Consider the following 22,574-nt stretch of genomic DNA (forward strand, 5'->3'; position numbering starts at 1 on the left):
AGATCTTAAATTAATATTGTTTTAAATTCAAATCGATCTTTTCAACAAGGATTTCCTACCCTAATTTGTCACCAATCGACCCCAACCAAAATATATCCATCTACCGGTTAAAGCGTGCTTCCTAAAACAAAAATGTATCTATGTAATACTTTATTGATATGTAATTAGGACCTTAATTCTAGCAATTAATAAGGTTTGGTTCATCACTTGTTTGATATACATTTATAGGTTTATAACCTTTATTATCCCCCAATTTGATATACCAATTTTAAAATAATTAATCGATCATTATATACGTAGCGCTTAAGTGAAAAATTTCCAAGCTCATCATCTCATCTCATCTCATCTCAAGAATAAGATAAGATTTAACAATAAAAGTAAAGGTTATAAAGCTTTAAGTTGGTAGGTACTTTGACATTCTGTATAACAATTTAAGTATTGTGATTAAGAATCTGACAAGTGTGCGAAATTTTTAGATATCAGCAACGATGAGTGGTGAAGATTCGATGAAACAGAGTTCTGATCCTAGATTCTCTGGAATTTATTCTGATCCAAAGTTTAAGAATTCAAAGAGAAAGAACATTAAGATTAAATTAGATGATCGTTTTGACAAATCAGATTTGCAAATTAAGCATAAGTCTAAGGTTGACAAATACGGTAGAAAGTTGAAAGATGTTAAGGATAACAAAGAACTAGAAGATTTTGATAAATATTTCGAAAAAGAAGATGAAGAAGACAAAGAAGAAGAAATTGGCACTGAAGCTAAGGTTAAAGTTCTTGATAGAGCTCGTGGTGAAGTTCCAAGTGATTACGAGAGTTCTTCTGAAGAGTTTACTTCATCTGATTCTGAATCATCCGGTGAAAGTGAAGTTGATAGTGATGAAGAATCAGAAGATGAAGTTGAGACTTCAAAACCAGAATCTGGTGATTCTTCAAAGACTTTAGCTGTTGTCAATCTTGATTGGGATTATGTCAAGTCTCAAGATTTGATGATTACTTTCTCCAGTTTTCTTCCAAAAGGTGGTAAAATTGAAAAGATTTGTATTTATCCAAGTGAATTTGGTAAAGAAAGAATGGCAAGAGAGGAAGTTGAAGGTCCTCCAAGAGAACTATTCAATAAAAAGAAAAATAAGAAGTCTTCAAAAAAAAGTTCTAAAGATGACGATGAAGATGACGAAAGTGATTCTGATGTCGATATTAGGGAATTATATGAAGAAGGTGATGCTGAAAAGGACGTTGATTCTAAAGCTTTGCGTCAATATCAATTAGAAAGATTAAGATATTATTACGCCGTTGTTTATTGTAATAATATAGCATCTGCGGAGTCTATTTATGAAAACTGTGATGGTACAGAATACGAATCATCTGCCAATATTTTTGATTTAAGGTATGTGCCAGATGGTACAGAATTTGACGACGAACCAAGAGATGAATGTCTTCAGTTACCTAAGAATTATAAAGTCAGACAGTTTACCACTGATGCATTGCAACACTCTAACGTAAAATTGACATGGGATGAAACTCCTGCTGATAGAGTCGAAATTGCTAAAAGAGCATTTACTCAAAAGGAAATTGAAGAAATGGATTTCAAAGCATACTTAGCTTCTGATAGTGATGAGTCAGAAGAAGAACCAAATGATGACGTTAAAAATAAATTAAAATCTCTAGTTAGTCAATCCACCACAATTGGTGATAAATCTATCTTTGATGACAAAGGTGATAATAATGAAGAAGATGATGTTGATATGGAAATTACATTTACTCCAGGTTTAGGTGAAGGAGGAGAAGATGGTGATGAAGATAAAGATAATGAAGAAACAACAATCGAAAAAGTAAGGCGTAAGGAAAAAGAACGTCGTAAGGCTAGAAAAGATAAATTAAAGCAATTAAAACAACAGTCAGAAAATGAGAAGAAAGAAAAGTTGAAGGAACTTAAAAAGGAGAGAAATGGTAATGGGAAAAACACTAATGTTGACGCCAAGGCAAAAGCTGAATTAGAATTATTGATGATGGATGATGAAACTGAATCTACCAGTACTTTGAACAAGAAAGCACACTTTAATATGAATGAAATTGTTAGATCTGAAAAGGAAAAAGGTAAAAAATCCAAATATCAAGATAAGAATAAAATTGTTGAAGATGATTTTAAACCAGATTTGAATGATCCTAGATTCAAAGAAATTTTTGAAGATCATGATTTTGCAATTGATCCAACACAATCTGAATTCAAAGAAACCACTGCAATGAAGGAGATACTGAAGGAACGTTCAAGACGTTCTAACAAGAATAAATCGAACAATAAAAGAAAACATCTATCGTCTAACGACAACAATCAAAAGAAAAATATTTCAAATTTAGTCGACAAGATTAAAAGAAAGGAAAAAAAAATGAAGCATAAATAACCCTATTCTATATAACTCTGTGTAATATAAACAATAATATAATTATTATCATTTTAAAGATATCCAATACAGTTGTCAATGATGCTTAAGATATTTATATTCGTTCTTTTGAAATCATAATGAAGGAATAGTGGTGGAGAGGAAAAGGCAAATAAACCTAATTTTAGTTCTTAATTCTGAGGTTAGATCAATGGTTGTACCATTGAAGAATTAAAATACTTTCCAAGCCAAGATTAACTATTTAACCTACTTAAATTGGACACTGTCGCAGTTGTTGGATTTCCCTAAAATATAACACGTGACTATTCTGAACAATCGATGCTTTGTTATCCCATAATACGTTGAATACTCAGACAGTAGAGCTAAATCTACGTATACAATGATATAGTCTAAGTCATGTGGGTATGACGACGGATTCTAAGAGATGTATGACCATAGCAGGTGCTATAAAACACATCATTATAGTTCCTTGACAACAATAAAATTGGCTTTAATATAGCTATAATTCTATTTGCCTTTTGAATAGAATTAGTTTAGTATTTGTATTTTTCAATTATACGTCTATGATACTATCAAGTGCCATTTTTGGTAGCGAAGTGTATTCCTATATATATATTCTTACTTTATTACCATTAGCACGTGACTAACAAATTTTGTATTATTTGGCCTTTATTATTATTTAGTTGTATATTGAATTTAGTATACGTTAGAATGAAGGCTGGTAGGCGTTTATTCTATAGGATCTTAAGGGTGGAGATCTGTAGGTTAAAGTAAATATACTTGTTAATAATAATAAATTTCTATATATCTTTTATGTACATAAAGTAAGATACTAAATAATATACAATAATATACAATAATGTACAATAATATACAATGATCTCTTTAAATATCAATGTTAATAGCATGTAACAACATTCTTGTAGTGACACATATTTCTTCACCTTCAAGGTTCGTATGAAGTAACCTCGAAATAGTCTCGAAATAATACAATTTCGAACTTAACATTTGATTTGAAAAATTGATCTTTAACATCAAAGATAAAAAAAATTCGATGAGGTCTGCTAGAACCTCCAGGATTAAACTTAAATTAACTCAGTTATATATAAGTTTTAGCAAATCAAGAGTTTCTGAGACACATTGTGGATACCTTCAATCCTTTTGTATTTAAGTTGAGATAAGAGCTATATCTTTGAGGGAAAATATTTATTATAGAAGTTATACCGAATCAAAGTTAACAGCATAATTGAAATCGCTATTATTATAACTTAGCTTCAAAATTAAATTTGGTATCGATCTGAGGTTAAGCATATCTATTGAAAGTGGTTGTCGCACTTTGGTTTGTTTTTTGACTGTGTATTAAGTTTGTTTGCTTCAAATAGACATTAGAGCGTGTCAAACCATAAACATATATTCATATATTCAATAAAGATCAATTATGAAAGAAGTGGTTGTAAGTGAGACACCAAAAAAGATTAGTGGTTTAGAATTCAGTGCTCTTAGTGCATCTGATATTGTCGCTCAATCAGAAGTTGAAGTTTCCACTCGTGATTTATTTGATTTAGAAAATGGTCGTGCTCCAAAAATCGGTGGTGCTTTAGACCCAAAAATGGGAGTATCTTCCTCAAGCATGGAATGTACTACATGTCATGGTAATTTAGCTTCATGTCATGGTCATTTTGGTCATATTAAATTGGCTTTACCTGTATTTCATGTAGGTTATTTTAAAGCTACTATTCAAATCTTACAAGGTATTTGTAAAAATTGTTCTTCAATTTTATTAAATGATACCGATAGAAGAGACTTTTTACATGAATTGCGTCGTCCTGGTATTGATAATTTAAAGAGAATGGCCATTATTAAAAAAATATTGGATCAATGTAAGAAACAAAGAAGGTGTCTTACTTGTGGCGCTTTGAATGGTGTCGTCAAAAGAGCGGCAGCAGGTTCAGGTTCAGCATCTTTAAAAATTATTCATGATACTTTCCGTTGGGTTGGTAAAAAATCATCACCAGAAAAAGATGAATGGGTTGGTGATTGGGAAAAGGTATTGGCAAACAACCCTGAACTAGAGCGTTTTGCTAAGCGTTCTATGGATGATTTAAATCCATTAAAAACTTTAAACTTATTCAAACAAATAAGACCCGAAGATTGTGAACTATTAGGTATAGATTCAACTGTAAAAGCTGGTAGACCAGAAACATATATTTGGAGGTATTTACCAGCACCTCCTGTCTGTATCAGACCTTCCGTTATGATGCAAGATTCTCCAGCCTCTAATGAAGATGATTTGACTGTAAAGCTAACTGAAATAGTATGGACTTCTTCATTGATTAAAGCAGGTTTGGAGAAAGGTATTTCAATTAACAATATGATGGAACATTGGGATTATTTACAGTTGTCTGTTGCCATGTATATAAATTCGGATTCAGTTAATCCTTCTATGATGCCAGGTGCTTCTAGTGGTGGTGCCAAAGCAAAACCAATTAGAGGTTTCTGTCAACGTTTGAAGGGTAAGCAAGGTAGATTCAGAGGTAACTTATCTGGTAAGCGTGTTGATTTTTCAGGAAGAACAGTTATCTCTCCTGATCCTAATTTATCTATCGATGAAGTTGCTGTCCCTGATCGTGTTGCAAAAGTTTTAACATATCCTGAAAAGGTAACTCGTTATAATAGAGAAAAGCTACAAGCTTTAGTTATTAATGGTCCTAATGTGCATCCTGGTGCTAACTATATTTTGAAGGCAAATGAAGAGGCAAGAAGAAACTTACGTTACGGTGATAGATTAAAGATAGCCAAGCAATTGCGTGTTGGTGATATTGTTGAAAGGCATTTGGAAGATGGTGATATTGTATTGTTTAACCGTCAACCATCACTTCATAGGTTGTCCATTCTGTCACATTTTGCTAAAATTCGTCCATGGAGAACTTTTAGATTAAACGAATGTGTCTGTACACCTTACAATGCTGATTTTGATGGTGATGAAATGAATTTACATGTCCCTCAAACTGAAGAAGCAAGGGCTGAGGCTATGAATTTAATGGGTGTGAAAAACAACTTGTTGACTCCAAAATCTGGTGAACCTATCATTGCTGCTACACAAGATTTTATTACTGGTTCGTATCTGATCTCGCATAAGGATACCTTTTTGGATAGAGCTACTTTCACACAATTACTATCTATGATGTCTGATAGTAATCTTCAATTTGATATCCCACCACCAACTATTATAAAACCATATTGTTTGTGGACTGGTAAGCAACTGTTTTCCCTATTAATTAAACCAAATAAGGACTCTCCAGTTGTTATTAACTTAGATGCCAAGAATAAGGTCTTTATTCCACCAAAATCAAAATCTTTGCCAAATGAAATGTCACAAAATGATGGTTTCGTCGTTATTAGAGGATCTCAAATTCTAAGTGGTGTCATGGATAAGTCTGTGTTAGGTGATGGTAAAAAACATTCTGTATTTTATACGATATTAAGAGATTATGGGCCACAAGAAGCTGCTAATGCCATGAATAGAATGGCTAAATTATGTGCCCGTTATTTAGGTAATAGAGGTTTTTCTATTGGTATTAGTGACGTTACTCCAGATAATGCATTAAAACAAAAAAAAGAAGAATTAGTAGAGATTGCCTATGCCAAGTGTGATGAACTGATTGATTTGTTTACTAAAGGAAAATTAGAAACACAACCTGGTTGTAATGAAGAACAGACGTTAGAAGCTAAAATTGGTGGTTTATTATCCAAAGTTAGAGAAGAAGTTGGTGATATTTGTATTAATGAATTAGATAATCTTAATGCGCCATTGATCATGGCAACTTGTGGTTCTAAAGGTTCGAATTTAAACGTTTCTCAGATGGTTGCTGTCGTTGGTCAACAAATTATTTCTGGTAATCGTGTGCCTGATGGTTTCCAAGATCGTTCTTTACCTCATTTCAGAAAAAATTCTAAAACCCCACAATCTAAAGGTTTTGTAAGAAATTCTTTCTTCTCTGGTCTTTCTCCTCCAGAATTTTTATTCCATGCTATTTCAGGTCGTGAAGGTTTAGTTGATACTGCTGTTAAAACAGCCGAAACCGGTTACATGTCTAGAAGATTGATGAAATCCTTGGAAGATTTATCATGCCAATATGATAATACAGTCCGTACTTCTTCAAATGGTATTGTACAATTTACTTACGGTGGTGATGGTCTGGACCCATTAGAAATGGAAGGTAATGCACAACCTGTCAATTTTAAGAGATCATGGGATCATGCTATTAATATCACATTTGATAACTCAGCTCAAGGATTGCTGCCTTATGCTATTATTAACAAGACTAATGATATATTAGCACCATTTGAAGAAAGATTAATAAGATATGATAACATTGGTACGCTTGTCAAAGCCAATGACCAAGCCAAAGATGAATTCGTCGATCAATTAGATTCTGAAAGAAACTTTTATTGCTCGTTGAGGAAGTACATGCAGGAGAAGGCATCCATTTTAGCCTCTATCAGAAAAGACAAGGGATTGAAAGAATTATCATCAGAACCTGGTAATGAATTCAAGGAAATGGACTTAGACGAAGGAGAATCTTCAGAAGCAAGATTTGCTGTTGAAAAGTTATGTAAGATTACTGAAAAAACTGTTGAAAAGTTCTTAGAAATTGCTATGTCTAAATATCGTCGTGCCAGAGTTGAACCTGGTACCGCTGTTGGTGCAATTGGTGCTCAATCTATTGGTGAACCAGGTACACAAATGACATTAAAAACTTTCCATTTTGCGGGTGTTGCTTCCATGAACGTCACTCTGGGTGTTCCTCGTATTAAAGAAATTATTAATGCTTCAAAGGTTATTTCCACACCTATTATTAACGCTGTTTTGGTCAACGATAATGATAAGAGAGCTGCAAGAGTTGTTAAAGGTAGAATTGAAAAAACGTTATTGTCCGATGTTGCATATTATGTTCAAGATGTCTATAAAGATAACTTGTCATTCTTAGAAGTTAAAATTGATTTAAGTACAATCGACAAGTTACAATTAGAATTGACTATTGAAGATATAGCGGTCGCATTAACTAGAGCTCCAAAATTAAAGATTCAAACAACAGACGTTCAAATTGTTAGTAAGGACAAAATTACCATCAGCGTATATCCAGAAGGCTCAAAGGCAAAATCAATTTCAACCTCCATGAAAGAGCCAAGTGAGAACGATGTCTTTTACAGGATGCAAACATTACGCCGTGCTTTGCCACAAATTGTTGTGAATGGTTTACCAGATATTGCAAGAGCTGTTATTAACATTCGTGATGATGGTAAGAGAGAATTATTAGTCGAAGGTTATGGTTTAAGAGAAGTTATGTGCACTGATGGTGTAATCGGTTCAAAGACTACTACCAACCATGTTTTGGAAGTTTTTAGTGTGCTTGGTATCGAAGCTGCGAGATCCAGTATTATTGGTGAAATTGACTACACGATGAGTAACCACGGTATGAGTGTTGATCCACGTCACATTCAATTATTGGGTGATGTTATGACATATAAAGGTGAAGTTCTTGGTATTACGAGATTTGGTTTAAGTAAGATGAGAGATTCTGTTCTTCAATTAGCCTCATTTGAAAAAACAACAGATCATTTATTCGATGCAGCCTTTTATATGAAGAAGGATGCAGTGGAAGGTGTTTCGGAGTGTATTATTTTAGGTCAAACTATGTCGATTGGTACTGGTGCGTTTAAGATTTTAAAAAGCACTGAAATTAAACCGGATGATCTAAAACCGAAAAGAACATTGTTTGAAAATTTGGTTGCTGAACCTGCATTAAAGGTCAATTAACCTCATTTTTATTGGAATTGCATTATAATAAATAAATTTTAGAAAAGTTTTATATGAATATAAGAATACAAGATATTTTATTCAATTTTTATTTCTGTTTTGTTGCAATAGTCTTAAATTCGTGGAAAAAGTTTTTGAATTTTTGCACATGAATTAAAGTTAATTACACTACAAAACTTTAAATTCTGTGTCAAGGTTTTCTTAAATTATAATTGTTTATATATTATTATTAAATTATTAAAGACATTGTCTTATTTATACAACAATAGATTCATAAATTTTTGAGTAATCAACAAAAAATTGTTCAAATAGTTTAATTTGCAGTTCAATATCACCTGAACCACCAGTTTCTCTAATTGAATGCATACTCAAAATCGGATTACCCAAGTCTAATGTTCTAATACCAGTTTTAGAAGCTAAAATTGGTCCAATAGTGGATCCGCACGGAGAATCATTCTTGACTACAAATAATTGAAGTGGGACCTTTGCTTCATCAGCTACCTTTTTTATCAATACTAAACCAGGTGAATTTGTCATATAACGTTGATTAGCATTGATTTTAATGGCAGGACCAGCACCCAATTGGGGTTTATGATCGGACTCATATTTATTGGCATAGTTTGGATGGATACCATGGGCAACATCAGATGACAAAAAGAATGATTTAGCTGATGATTCTAATAAATATGAAGTTTGTATGGATCCACTAGAGTATGTGGAAGCTTGATTTAACCTTTCTAAAATGTTTGGCAAGAAATTTGAATCGGCACCTTGTGCAGTAGAGGATCCGATTTCTTCGTGATCAAAACATGCCATCATTCTTAAACCAGTTTCTTGTTCCAAGCCATTTTCAGCAGCGGCTGTAATTGCATGCATAGATGTAAAACATGACGTTAAGTTATCTAATCTACCGGAGAAGACAAATTCTTCATTTATACCACCAAGACATGATGGTTTATGATCATACAAGATCAATTCAAAATCTTCGATATCAGATACAGATTCCAATGATAGTTCTTTAACTATTAAATCTAGTAATTCAATGTGGTGTCTTTCAATAATCGATTTAATAGATGAAAATTCTGTGTCTTCAATATTTTTATTCTTACCACAACAGTCTTTTGAATCTTTAATATTTAGACCAGCAATTGGTAATAATTCTGATTCTTTATTGAATTCAAATTTTTGGTTAACTTCTCTATCCAAATGAATTGCAAGAGTAGGAATTTTCAAAAGAGGCTTCTTTAAATCAACTAATCTGGCAATAACATTTCCAGTTTTCTTGTCATTAACCATTACTCTACCAGCAATTGATAAGTCAGAATCAAACCAGGAATGCCAAATACCACCACCATAAATTTCTACACCAATTTGTTGATACTTTTCACTACTCTTCTTAGATACTGGTTTGATTCTCAATACAGGAGAATCTGTATGGGCACCTGTAATTGCCATTGGATTACCAGGTTGCCATTTATTACCTACACAGAATGAAATAATAGAAGAATTATTTCTTGTAACAAAATATCTACCCAATGGAGCAATAGCACCAGTCCAGGTATCAGTTTCCTTCAATTCCTTGAATTTATTGTTCAATAAATGCTCCTTTATATTAGCAACTGCATGATATGGTGTTGGTGAGTTGTTTAAGAAATTAACGAACTCCTGAGGATATGATTTAATTGTGGACATCTTTCTCAATTGAGTTTTAAGCATCCAGGACTACCACTATACTTCTCTGACTACCCAAAGTATATTGACTTATACATCCCATGTAATAATCTATTCTTTATAATGAAGTTGTCCTGGTTGCAACTATTTCATCATCGTTTTTTTTTTGTTAAAAGGGATTGATTACCAATTACTGACTGAAACATGTGATGAACTTGTCTCTTGATATAAAGCAATGTCATCAGGATATTTTAAATTCACAAACATCTAGTAAACCGATAGTTCACTTAGTTTATTAGTATAACTTGCTTGAGAATCCAGTGAAAAGTTTGCAGTTATACAATGCTGGAATTAGCCCATTTGTAATGATTTTTATTTATGGCTGGATAGAAACTAGTAGTATTTGTACGTCTCTGAGAAAAATGAACACTATTGAGATCCTTGATAATGGAAGTAAAGGTTGCCCTTAGCTATGATAAAGTAAAATTTTAACATTTTAATAATCATGCTACGCAAATTCTTGTTACCAACATTTTTAAATCCACACAACAATTAATATCCGCGATAGTTTAATGGTTAGAATGGGCGCTTGTCGCGTGCCAGATCGGGGTTCAATTCCCCGTCGCGGAGTATTTATTTTTTTAATTTCTTAATTTTTCACAGGCAAAGGGATCTGGAAGAAAAGAAATTTTTGAGTTTTTACCCTTTTAGTTAAAGTCGATTTAGATATTATAACGAAGAATTTGAACAGATCATCTCTATCTCATGAGTAACAGATGTCTAGTTAAACTTTTGAACTAGCCATCCTGTATATGTTTAGATGAGATACTGACGAGATTCTTTTCAATTTATTGTGGAGGTTGTGATGTCTCTTAATAATGATAAAAACTGTAGAATCTCTAAGGTAGAGACTTAGGAAGATTAAGTTTGTGAAATTGTGACATACTGAGCAGTTGGACATATAAGATTAATAATTGCATCTTTATTTTTGATAGGAACAGAATATAGAATATTGGAAGAGCAGTATATTGTACCAATTATAACCGAAGTTGCCTATAAAGTGGTATTTGAAGTGATATATAAACTTGATAGTGAAGATAGATAGAGTGTGGAAATTTATTAAGGGGATATATATCTGATTTATCTTTTACTACTTTAAAACTAAAATGGTAGGATTACATTTTGATCGAGGCCCAGTTAAACACGTAGATATTGGTTGGAGAGTCCCTAACCTATTAAGAGAATTGTTAGATGGCATAGGGAAGGAATATTCGCTACAGAAATGCATACCAATAACTGTATTGGAAAAAGTGTTGTGGAAGTATCAATCCATTGATAATGTTGCTGCGCTATCTGGGAAAGAATATTCTAGAGTACAACTGTGTGGTCCTAAATGTGCTTTCCGAATCCTTTGCAATATACCCAGTGATCAATTGGTAATACCTGATATTGAAAAATATAATGAGTTCAATGTAAACAAGACGTTATACGAAGGTTTTCTATTAGCTCTAGACACAATCCAACATACATTTAATTCTCAATTATTTAATGATTCCCCACCACATGAACTGAATTCCAAGGCAGAATCTTCAGTGTCTCATACTGCTGAAGATTACTTTGATAGCTACATATCGAATTTCAGCAGAATTTCTGAAACTAATCTTGAAAAACTCCATTCAAGAAGGGAGTTGAAAAACATCGAATGTGATGCAAAGAAAAGTCTGAAAATATTAAATGCTTATGATAAACTATATGATGACCAATTGGATGAATTAGAAAAAAAGTTGGAAGATATACAATACAAGCAACATGCTTTGCGTCAGAAAAAGGGAACTATACTGTCAACTAGCGAAAAATTGAATAATATGATTTATATCTCAAAACAAAGTCGTAAAAATATAGAAGAAGTTTCACTATTACTAAAATATGATATGAATAAAAAAAGCTCATCCGTTTATTCTGGATGGGAAACCACAAATCTTCTGTCAAAATCAGAATTAGCTTTTGGGTTCAACGAAAACAATAATAACTATAATGACGACAGTCTAGGTGAGGAGGACGCTAATGATGAATCTGAAAATTACGACACATTTAATTTAGAAGGAAAAAACTCTCGTTATTCTGGTTCCAGTGTTGACTACATAAGTGAGGATACAAGACAACAAAAAGCAAAAAATAAACACGAAATAGGTACTGTTTTATCAGCTTTAAAAAATGCACATGAAAATAATATAACATGCTTAGATTTTGATGAACCATTTGGAACATTATATTCTGCTGGTCAGCTAGATAATACCATTAAAGTATGGGATTTATCATCATCTAAGTTTATCGGAAGTTTTAATGCACATCTCTCTACGATTAACTGTATGCAACTTGATACACAGCAACAGATCATTATATCTGGTGGGAGAGATAGTTTGGTTCGACTTTGGGATATAAAAAAGTTTCAGGACTATTCTACAAATTATAATGATATAGAGAATTACTATGAAGAAACTAACTGTATCTTCGAATGTGATTCTCACTCCGATGAAATTTCCTCAATCTCCTACGATAATTTTAATTTGTTAACAGGATCCCAAGATAAGACTATTAAACATTGGGATTTAATAACAGGAAAATGTGTCCAGACATTTGATGTTTCATTTTACTTAAATAACAGCCCACCATTCGAGAATAAATTCTCACCAACTAAAAAAAACTATTTCGCTCATTCAGAAGCTCCAACTATTGGTAGCCTTCAGTGTTTCGAATCAGCTTTAGCATCAGGAACCAAAGATGGGCTAATAAGGCTTTGGGATTTGAGATCAGGCAAAGTGATTCGTATTCTAGAAGGACATACAGATGCAATAACCTCATTGAAATTTGATATGACCAATTTGATTACAGGTTCTCTTGATAAAAATATACGAATATGGGATATGAGGAATTGGTCATTAGTTAACTCATATGGATATCAGTCACCTGTCTGGTCTTTAGATTTCAATTCAGCCAATGTCGTTAGTGCAACAGGAGGTAAAACTTCTGAAATTTTCAGACGGAAGGAAAACAATCATTGCATTCCAAATGAAAATTATTCATTTATAAAGTCAGAGGTACAATTCGTAAAGTATAAGGAAGATTGGCTGATAGAAGGAAGAAGTAATGGTGATATAGAAATATTAACAATTTAAATCCAATTTTCTTTCTGCTTCTATACTGGAGTCTTTAAGCTTGATAATTGCCCAATTTAAGAAAGCATAAATCATTATTGTTTTGACTATGAAGTTTTATTTTAACTACTTAATTTAATCTCTATATCATTTAGTTATTAGTTTGACATTACATTATATACTCATCTTCTAGCTTCAAAATCTTTAAAAGCTTTTAATTCTTCATCAAGTTTGGCACATCTCTCATTAAGTTCGAAAATGTAGTTTTTGTACAAATCAGTCATCAATTCTAGTTCATTAACCTTAGATTTCAATTTTATAATTTCTTCTTGGGATTCCAGTGCAATAGCCAACTGTTTGCTTGGCTGACTTATGCTTTGAACTCTAGCTTCTTCTACATTGACAGGTGTTTGGGAGGTAGCAGTTAGAGCAACAGGTGTCGGGGAAGGAGATATATGAGAAATGGGAGTGTGAGACGCAGATGAATGAGAGGTAGAATGATGGGAGGTAGATGGACGAGAATTAGGTCGATTAGTTTTCATCTTTTGTACATTAGGTGGCTCCTGTGATGGAACGTTATCAATTTTAGATTTCCTTACATCGTCAAATAATGCAGAGAGATGCGGAAGCTGTGGACCTGGAGACTGTGAATGTTTAGGATGAGAATTAGAAGGAGTTGTCTCAACCGAAGTTTGTTGTGAAGATGGTCCAGAAAGGAAAATTTTCCTGGCTGGGGGAAGAGAGCTTATTGATGATTGTTGAGGTTGATGAATATCTTGACTAATACCATTCTCTGGACGTTCCACATTATTTCTTTGCAGATTGTGGTAATGATTTGAATTTATACCAACATTATTCTGTGACAACGAGGATGCCTTTACAGTATGATCATTTGATGCGGTCGGAGTATCCGCCGGATGCTGAGGATTGTGTTGAATTATGTTATGATAAATTTTTGTTCCATTCCCAATATCTGGTTTTAATATTTTATTACTACCGCTATTTTTCATAGAATTAGTTTGAGTTAAATTTGACAATAGTTTTGTTTTATTTTTTATAAAGCTCTGTGGTAAACGTTTAGGGTTTGAGCCATTAGGAGTTATATCAATAGTGGTAGTTATCCTTGGGATTTGATCGTTTGGTGTAACTCGTGGATAAAAACCTGTATGCCGTGATACAGCTGCGGCAGCAGTTGCAGCAGCAGCGATACTTGCATGACTATGATTTTTTCTATTTCTTTTTAAAATTATGTTTGTCTTCAAACTTATTGGTCTTGGTCTACCATGCAATTTCAAAAATAAACCACAGGCATTACATAGAATGGCACCGTTTTCATCTCTTCTCCATAGTGGAGTTTTTGAAGTTAGACAATTTTTGCAAACGGATAATTGCTGATTTTTATTATCGTTTTCACTATCGCTAGCTTCCTTCTTGTTTGTATCTTTACTTTCCAAATTTGATTCCTCATTATCAGTACTACCAGTTTCATTTTCATTAATTGTTTTCAAATCTACTTTCTCATCTTGTTCATGTTGGCTTGGTCTGTCCGCAGTAGAAGTATTACTAGTAACAGTGCTAGTAGTGTCATTGTTATTAGCGGGCACCTCATTGATTTGAGTTGCTGAATTTTTGACATTAAACATAACCTTTACTGAAGATGCAGTAGTGGCAGTTTGAACACCACCGGAAGTGCTAGGAGTATCGATGCTCATTTATGATTTCCAAATTGATATATTTCCAACAATTGTTGCTGGGATAAAGTCTTTTTTTAAAACTGTGAGTGTGTCTTAAACCAAAAATAGATAAATCCAAACACAGTACTTTTCAATGCAATTAAAGAGTATCAAAAGATCAAACCAAACAAACCAATATTTTCTATATGTCTTATCTCTTTATCTTCTAATGATAAATCTCTTATCTTATCTAATCTTATCTAATCGGGATACAAATAATTATGTCTTTTTTTTTTCTTCTTCTTATCGCGTCCACGGATTCAATAGAGGAGAGGATACCAGGACGTAAAACGAAAAAAAAAGCAGAAGAAAAAGAAATGCAAAACTGAAAAATTACTGAAATAAAATAAAACCAATTGGATGATAACGAATGGTCAAAGAGTACAACAAAAAGTTTCCTATTGTATGTGTTTACAACCAACTCACTATTACTATCTTAAAATGACACTGAAAAATACAAAGATTCTATTTTATTTTATTTTGTTTCTCCCAAACCCAAAGCTACTTATATATCCGAACAGATTTTAATTCTAGGCAAAAGAAAGATAAAATACCAAACTAACAAATTAAAATACGGATTCAAAGTAAATAGACGGTTTTATCTTAACTTTTTCTATGTTTCTCACTCAATTAATTAGTTAACCAGCAATTGACCGGACAAACAAACGAAATAATCCAGTAAATTTTTGTTTTTTCCCAGAAACCGCTAGTTAGTGCAATCAATGAATGCAATTGTAAATACATATATATACCTGATCCTGATTACAGATACAGGTGTTTCGATAAGTTCGTTCATCTTAAATAAGTAATCCGAGCAAAAGCAAAACAAGATAAAATTTCAAAGACTGACTGATTGATTGATTGATTTGATTACTGATGAAGACAATTTTTCGAATTCTGGACAAGAAAGAATAAAATAAGACAAATACATGCCAGTAAAACAGAGTAAGAACCCGACAAATAAAAAAGAAAAAGGAAATATCAAAGCATAAAAAGAAACAATTATTACTATTTGCGTGAGAGACAGAGAGAAAGACAGAGAAAGACAGAGAGAAAATGTAGGAGATAACAGCTCAGCTTGTGGAAAAGATATCGAAAAGAAACAGCAGAAACAGCAGAAACATGAACATTTTTCATATCATGTTCTGTTATCTATTACCAAGAACGTTTCGAAATCAATAACAAGACATATATGATATGATATGATATGATATGATGTTTTTGGAGTGGGAAAGTGATGATGATGGGGGAGAGAAGAAAAAGAGAGAGAGAGAGCGAGAGCGAGCCTGTGTGTTTGTCTCCCTATCTGTCGAGTGATTAACTGATAATTGGACAATTACAAAATCATCTTGCTCCTTGCTTACTCCATCGTCTGTCCGTTTAAAGATCTATAAATATAGATTTGGTAGTCTCCCTGTCTTTTATTTACCTAGGAAGACGGAATAAACTGAGAAATAAGAGAGTTTAACGAAATGGCATACTCAATCTTCAAAAGTTCTTGTTGTAGTCGAAGTTGTTGTTGTTGTTGTTGTTGTTGTTGTCGTTGTCGTTGTCGTTGTTGTATCTATTTTCTTCTCTTGTTTCGCTAAAGATAACTTGTCCGGTTTTGTACATATTTCATGGCACGGAAGGGAAGGGTATTTACTATATGGATTGATTGATGATTATGTTGTTCGGTTGGTATGATATCAAGATGTTCGTTGATGTGTGGGATTTATTTTGTTATGCTATATTTTCTGGAATGTGTGTTGTTCTATCTTCATAGTTTTTATATGTATGTATTGTATTCTCTGAAAGATTAAGAGAGAGAGAGACACACACACACACACACACACACGCGCATACATACGAGATATAAATGTATAGTTTCGTTAGTGGTGACGAAATAAGAGGGACAAACATCCAAATTTGTCAATCACCCACGTATGTCTCGAAAGTGTATGTCTCACTTTTTTCCTGATAGGTCATCTATCATACGGATTACTTGATTGAGCAGTTAGCTTACGACACCGGCGATAACACTGATTCCGTATCATCGCATCACTAACACTAACACTAACAACATCACAAAATCGTATCCTACATCATCAAGTAATGAGAAAAAAATATCAACAACTATTTTAAACTTCTCTGCTATCTCACATTAAACGCCCTCTCGGTTGAATTAGTTTAATAGAATTTACCAGATATGATCTGTCTCCAGATTTTTTTTTTTTTTTTTTCATACAAGATAATGTACCTGCATGTACACTAAATACTTCCATGTTTATAAATAAACTCGACTATATGTAAGAACAAGTAACCAATGGAAATACTTAACCTGGCATTTACAAGATTGCTGGTATGATATACCCATTCATTCGTTCATTATTAAAACGATATACTTATCGATCCATTCATTCATTACCTTTAACTTTTTTATTTTTTCTCTTCCTGACCAACTGGTTACCATTTCACTTGGAACAAACTACACATCACGCGATATACCTGTCACGTGTATCAAAAACTCACATACCAACATCATAATTGACGAACATGTTTTGGTTTCTATTCACAAGCATTTTAAATTTAAAATACCTGCTCTACTAACAAGATCAAAAAATATTTGAACTTATATTATCAGCTCATCACTCTTTAATAACAACTTTTATGTACTCTGAACGTTCATTGTAATAAAAGGAAAGCTGATAATATCAAATGAGTACATATCATAGTATCTGCTAAAATATTACATACTGTAAGGATTATAAATCATAGTTAGCTATAAGAATTCAAGTTTGTCCATTAATTAAGAAATTTGCAGCAAGAGAACCTATTCCTTATTTTTCTTCTTCTCCTTTCAAGTATATATTTTGTAGCTACCACGATATTTGGTTGATTAGATTTTTAATACTGTTTTCCAACTGTTTAATTAGTTATGTCTACCGATGCAAAAGAAAAATCTAAAGGTAATAATAACAAAAATGAGAAATCAATGTTGGAAGACGCTTCAACACTATTAATGTTTTCAAACTTTAGTAAGCCTTCTGAAGAAGAGCCAAGCAACATTGAAAATACAGGTGTCTCTCCAGAATCGGATCCAGCTGCTCCATTGAAGAGGGCAAATTCAGAAGATCAAGATAGTGACCTTTTGAAGGATGAAAAAAGACAAAAATTACAAAGTAATAGCAACAATAATAGTAGTAAATGGCCTGTTTCTGATGATTATATAGTGGACCCAGATTCAGGAATAATCACCTGTATTTGTGGTTTTGACGATGATGATGGGTTTAGTATTCAATGTGACCATTGTAACAGGTGGCAACATGCAATCTGTTATAGCATAGAAGATATGGATAATGTACCTGAAGATTATCTATGTAATACTTGTCAGCCAAGAAACCTAGATACTAAAAGAGCAAGAAAATTACAGTTGAATAGAATTAAAAAACAATCTGTGCTCTTAGGGATAAATCAGGCCCCAATAGTTGCTCCTACCCCCACCGAAACTAATGATACTGGAAATTCAACAAATCATAACACAAGATCGAAATCAGAAAATAATAAAGGAAATGATACTGTATCAGCAACAGAACCGGAATCAAAGAAACCTGAACCAGATACTAATGTTAATAGTAATAATAACAATAATAATACAAGTAGCAATTCTACAATTGACAATAACACTAACAATAATGCAACAAAGAAGAAACAAGAAGTATTCTATTTATCTGCTAAAAGTTCATATAAAGCAATGTATTTACCACTTCATGAAAATACTTATTATGATAAATATATTCCATTATTTATGGAGAAGCATGAAAATGACGATTTTATAAAAACAGTTTCAAGTAGCAGCCATATTAAGGGATTACCAATTGAAGTTAAATCTTATTCCGACGCTACGTATGCCAGAATTTTCCCAGGTTTTACCAAACTGGGTGTTTATTTACGTAAAAGTTGTGAGAAAGGAACTTTTATTCACGAAGTCCTAGGTGATGTTAACTTTAAAAGTCAGTATGTTCTAGATTCTAGGAATCATTATAGAATATGGGGTACATCAAAACCAAAGGTATTTTTTCATCCAGAATGGCCGTTATATATCGATTCAAGATTATCAGGAAATACTACAAGATACATAAGAAGAAGTTGCAACCCAAATGTCAAACTAAGCACGGTCAAAGTTGTCCAAAATGGAAAATCAAAGATAAAATTTGTATTACGTGCCACTAGAGCAATAGATGAAGGTGATGAAATACACTTACCGTGGATGTGGGATAAAAAAAATATTATATGGAAAATAATTGGCGATGATGCGTCTGTTGTATTTGATACTTTAAATGATTCTGAAAAATATTTATTGATAAATTCGGTAGATACCATATTAAGAAGCTGCGATTGTGCATGTGGTAATAACAACAAGGACTGTTATCTACTAAAAGTTAAGAAATATTCTCAATCAATGTTTAGGTCAGTTAAATCAAAAATGAATAACCGTTATAAATTAAATGAAATATTGAATCAATACCAGGGAAAAAGAAGAAGACAGCCACATATTCTTATCAGATTAGCACATGAAATATATGATAATCAGGAAAGGGCTACTGAGATGATATCAGATTACAACTCCCAAAAATTAAAATTTTTAGAGTCTAAGGAGATGGGGAAAGAAAAACCAGATCCTCGATCAGAGGAAAAAAGTAAATTACCCAATAAAACTCCAAATAATGAATTTTCAAGGAAACCATATAAATGGAAATTACTTTCTAAAGAAGTCACGAATAGCGTTAGAAATCAATCCGACGTCGAAATAATTGAAAGACCATCAGAATATAATGAATTATCGATATCAGATCTAGATAAACTTCCTGTTATTATTGACGTAAATATTGATGAAGTCGCAAACAATTCATTAGTTCCAGCTGGCAATAATCCTAAAACTCCGCAAGAAAGTGAAGGAATTTTTAGAGATCCTGAAACTAAGGAACAAATTGTAACCCAAACGATAATATCTTCCCCATCATCGCAGAGTAGGAACTCTATTAGTATTAATCCTACTACCATTGCTGAAGACATTAAAACGGGAAGAGATTCTGTAGATAGTCTGAAACCATTAAAAAAGAAATTAAGTTTTGCTGATTACAGAAAAAAGCAAATCAAATAAACTAATAATTGAATAATTCTATTTCTTCAGTTAAATACACACACACACACACATACATATATATATATATTGTAATAACAGTTGTAACCATATGTTAATCAATTGACTTTTTCTGCATTGTGACAATACTTCTATAATTATGAATTTTATTATGCATATATAAAAGGAATTATTTAAAGTCATTACAAAAAAATAAAAAAATATTCTTCCCAAAGTTAATTAATTAAAAATACACTATAACATACCCTGATTTTAATAGTTAAATTCTCCAGATGATTGCTTAACTGCCATACGTGCCAAACGGAACATTTTATTCTTGGCACTCTCCTTTGAATTTTTCTTAGCTTCACCTCCATTCTTAGTATTCTGAAGGCCCATAGTTTTAGGTCTTTCTCTTAATGCAAAACTTTTGGCTAAGTGACCCAAATGTAGACATTTGACATTGAAAAATTTTTTTTCCTTTGAAATATGAGTGGCATATGCCCTGATATGACTCGCATAACCTTTCATTGCAATATCTTTGAAACTTGAATCCTCTAGGACACGTCTTTCAACGTTCAAATGCCATGTTGTGGCATTGGTGTCCCATTCTTCGACGTTTTTGGATGTTTCTTTATCACTTCTCTTAACATTAACGTTTTGGAATGATGGTTTCAATAAGTCATTAGTATAATTGACTAGTTTCCAACCTTTAGTGTGGTATGGCTTAATATATTCCATATAACCTTCTTCTTCACCTGGTAGTAAGAACAGTAAGGATTCACCATGCTTACCGGCACGAGCAGTACGACCAATTCTATGTAGATGATCTTCTACAGCAAATGGTGGATCCAATTCAATAACTGTACCAATTTCTGGTAAATCTAAACCTCTACTTGCCACATCTGTACAAAACAAAACCAAATGCTTCCCTTTAACGTTTTCATTTGTCTTAGAAAAGTGTTGCAGAGTCGAACTTCTAATCTGTTGAGATAAGGAACCATGTAATTTGTAACAAATGAAATCTGGATCATTTTCTGGATCAAACGAAGGTAAAATGTCATTACCCTTTGTTAATAACCTTGCTGACTCACCGACCAAGTTTCTATGGTTTGCATCACTAGATGAGAATGCCTCAAAGTGAAAATTAACACTGTCAGAACATGATAAAAAGACTACTGTACGGGATACATAATCCAATTTTTTCTTCTTTTGTTCAATATGCTTTCTATGGATTGAATCTAAAGTGGCAGCTAGTGTAACAAGCCTTAATTTTGGAGGAACAATGGCTATTTTTTGCAATAGTTGATCAGGAACAGTGGCATTTTCTAATTCATTAGTGACATGAGAGTTACTAATCATCTTATAGTTCTGTAAGGCGACATTACCAAGCTTCGTAACACTACCTTTTGAAGTGGCACTACATAAAATATGCATAATACGAGAAGGTAGTTGTGGATAGACTGAGGTGTTTAAGGAGATATCATGAATTAATTTAAGAATATCGGTCAATGTTTCTTCAAACCCTAATTCCATCAATTTATCAGCTTCATCCAATACGACATATCTTAACGAAACAGCTAATTGTTCTTTCACTGACTGAGTATTCTGGAAATGATCTAATATTCTACCTGGGGTACCAATAATAAAATTGCAACCTTTACGCAATCTTGCCTTTTCTGACTTTTTACTTTCACCACCAATTAATAAACATGGAACTAAATAGTGACAACAATTAGTTAATTCAGACAAGACATGATAAATCTGCGTAGCTAATTCTCTTGTAGGAGTAATAAATATAGCAAAGCACCCAGATTTACGATCCACTCTTGTCTTCATGCTCAAGATTTTTGACAGTATTGGTAAAGCGAAGGCCAATGTCTTACCAGAACCAGTTTGTGCATGAATAAATAAATCATTATTTTTAGAGGATAATAACTGTGGTAGAACTAATTTTTGAATACTGGTAGGTTTTTGAATTCTCATTTTTTCATTCAAATGATTAACTAATTGCTGTTCAATTTTCAAAGAATCGAAATTATCAGCAGCTAATGGAGCATTGGAAGGGTTAATTTCTTCTTTGTCATCGTGCTCATTAATATTAACAGAAGTTTCAACTTGTCTTGCAGCAGTAAAAAGAGAAGAAACAATTTGAGTATTTACTTGAGAGGGGTTGACTTTACTAACAACTGGTCTTACAACATCTTTAACGCTTTCGTTATTACTTTGCTGATTATAACTCTTCCTGCCACTACTATCGGATTTAGGCTTCTTATTAGTATCCATATCAGAATTTTCCAATTCTTCAAACGTCTTTCTCTTAACAGGTTCCCTACCTTCCATCATCATCTTTAACTTCCTCCTCTCTTTCCAACGACCACCAGTAACCTTACCAGAATTAAACTTCGAATCATTATTATCTTCAGTAGTGTCAGTACTGAAGTTCAGCAACATTCCATCGTCTTCAATCATCTTCGATAATTACTCAAATAGAACGGTTCTTTTTCAACCTATTCCAACAACACCCTAATAAACTAGTAAAATCAATATTCAAATCAAAATTACAACAACATCAGGTCTCTATTTTAAATCAATAATCTCATCTCTCTTATAGTTAATTACTTGATTTAAATTTTTCATCTCATCTCATCTCATCGCTTCGAAAATTTT

The 22,574-nt window shown here is 32.8% G+C and overlaps 7 protein-coding genes and 1 non-coding gene across 8 annotated transcripts; 5 read left to right on the plus strand and 3 right to left on the minus strand.

Annotated features, from left to right (window-relative positions):
- Positions 1-488: 488 nt before the first annotated feature.
- On the plus strand, positions 489-2,402 carry ESF1 (pre-rRNA-processing protein ESF1; the record flags this gene model as incomplete). The annotated part of the gene is made up of 1 exon (XM_001643876.1): positions 489-2,402. One exon carries the CDS (start codon positions 489-491, stop codon positions 2,400-2,402), a length of 1,914 nt encoding a protein of 637 aa, XP_001643926.1.
- Positions 2,403-3,840: 1,438 nt separating this feature from the next.
- On the plus strand, positions 3,841-8,223 carry RPO31 (DNA-directed RNA polymerase III core subunit RPO31; the record flags this gene model as incomplete). Its single annotated transcript, XM_001643877.1, has 1 exon — positions 3,841-8,223. The coding sequence occupies one exon, from the start codon at positions 3,841-3,843 to the stop codon at positions 8,221-8,223; it is 4,383 nt and encodes a 1,460-aa protein (XP_001643927.1).
- Positions 8,224-8,478: 255 nt separating this feature from the next.
- Positions 8,479-9,939, minus strand: APE4 (aspartyl aminopeptidase; the record flags this gene model as incomplete). The annotated part of the gene is made up of 1 exon (XM_001643878.1): positions 8,479-9,939. One exon carries the CDS (start codon positions 9,937-9,939, stop codon positions 8,479-8,481), a length of 1,461 nt encoding a protein of 486 aa, XP_001643928.1.
- Positions 9,940-10,452: 513 nt separating this feature from the next.
- On the plus strand, positions 10,453-10,524 carry Kpol_1016trna1. The gene has a single exon. It is a non-coding gene; the product is annotated as a tRNA-Asp (tRNA).
- Positions 10,525-11,060: 536 nt separating this feature from the next.
- Positions 11,061-13,070, plus strand: Kpol_1016p11 (WD40 repeat domain-containing protein; the record flags this gene model as incomplete). The annotated part of the gene is made up of 1 exon (XM_001643879.1): positions 11,061-13,070. The coding sequence occupies one exon, from the start codon at positions 11,061-11,063 to the stop codon at positions 13,068-13,070; it is 2,010 nt and encodes a 669-aa protein (XP_001643929.1).
- Positions 13,071-13,231: 161 nt separating this feature from the next.
- On the minus strand, positions 13,232-14,761 carry Kpol_1016p12 (uncharacterized protein; the record flags this gene model as incomplete). The annotated part of the gene is made up of 1 exon (XM_001643880.1): positions 13,232-14,761. One exon carries the CDS (start codon positions 14,759-14,761, stop codon positions 13,232-13,234), a length of 1,530 nt encoding a protein of 509 aa, XP_001643930.1.
- Positions 14,762-17,699: 2,938 nt separating this feature from the next.
- SET3 (histone-binding protein SET3) lies at positions 17,700-19,925 on the plus strand (the record flags this gene model as incomplete). The annotated part of the gene is made up of 1 exon (XM_001643881.1): positions 17,700-19,925. The coding sequence occupies one exon, from the start codon at positions 17,700-17,702 to the stop codon at positions 19,923-19,925; it is 2,226 nt and encodes a 741-aa protein (XP_001643931.1).
- Positions 19,926-20,177: 252 nt separating this feature from the next.
- On the minus strand, positions 20,178-22,376 carry DBP7 (putative ATP-dependent RNA helicase; the record flags this gene model as incomplete). Its single annotated transcript, XM_001643882.1, has 1 exon — positions 20,178-22,376. One exon carries the CDS (start codon positions 22,374-22,376, stop codon positions 20,178-20,180), a length of 2,199 nt encoding a protein of 732 aa, XP_001643932.1.
- Between the last annotated feature and the right edge of the window lie 198 nt (positions 22,377-22,574).

The sequence above is a fragment of the Vanderwaltozyma polyspora genome, genomic scaffold (assembly GCF_000150035.1).
Source record: "Vanderwaltozyma polyspora DSM 70294 KpolScaffold1016 genomic scaffold, whole genome shotgun sequence".
Taxonomy (NCBI): Eukaryota; Fungi; Ascomycota; class Saccharomycetes; order Saccharomycetales; family Saccharomycetaceae; genus Vanderwaltozyma; species Vanderwaltozyma polyspora.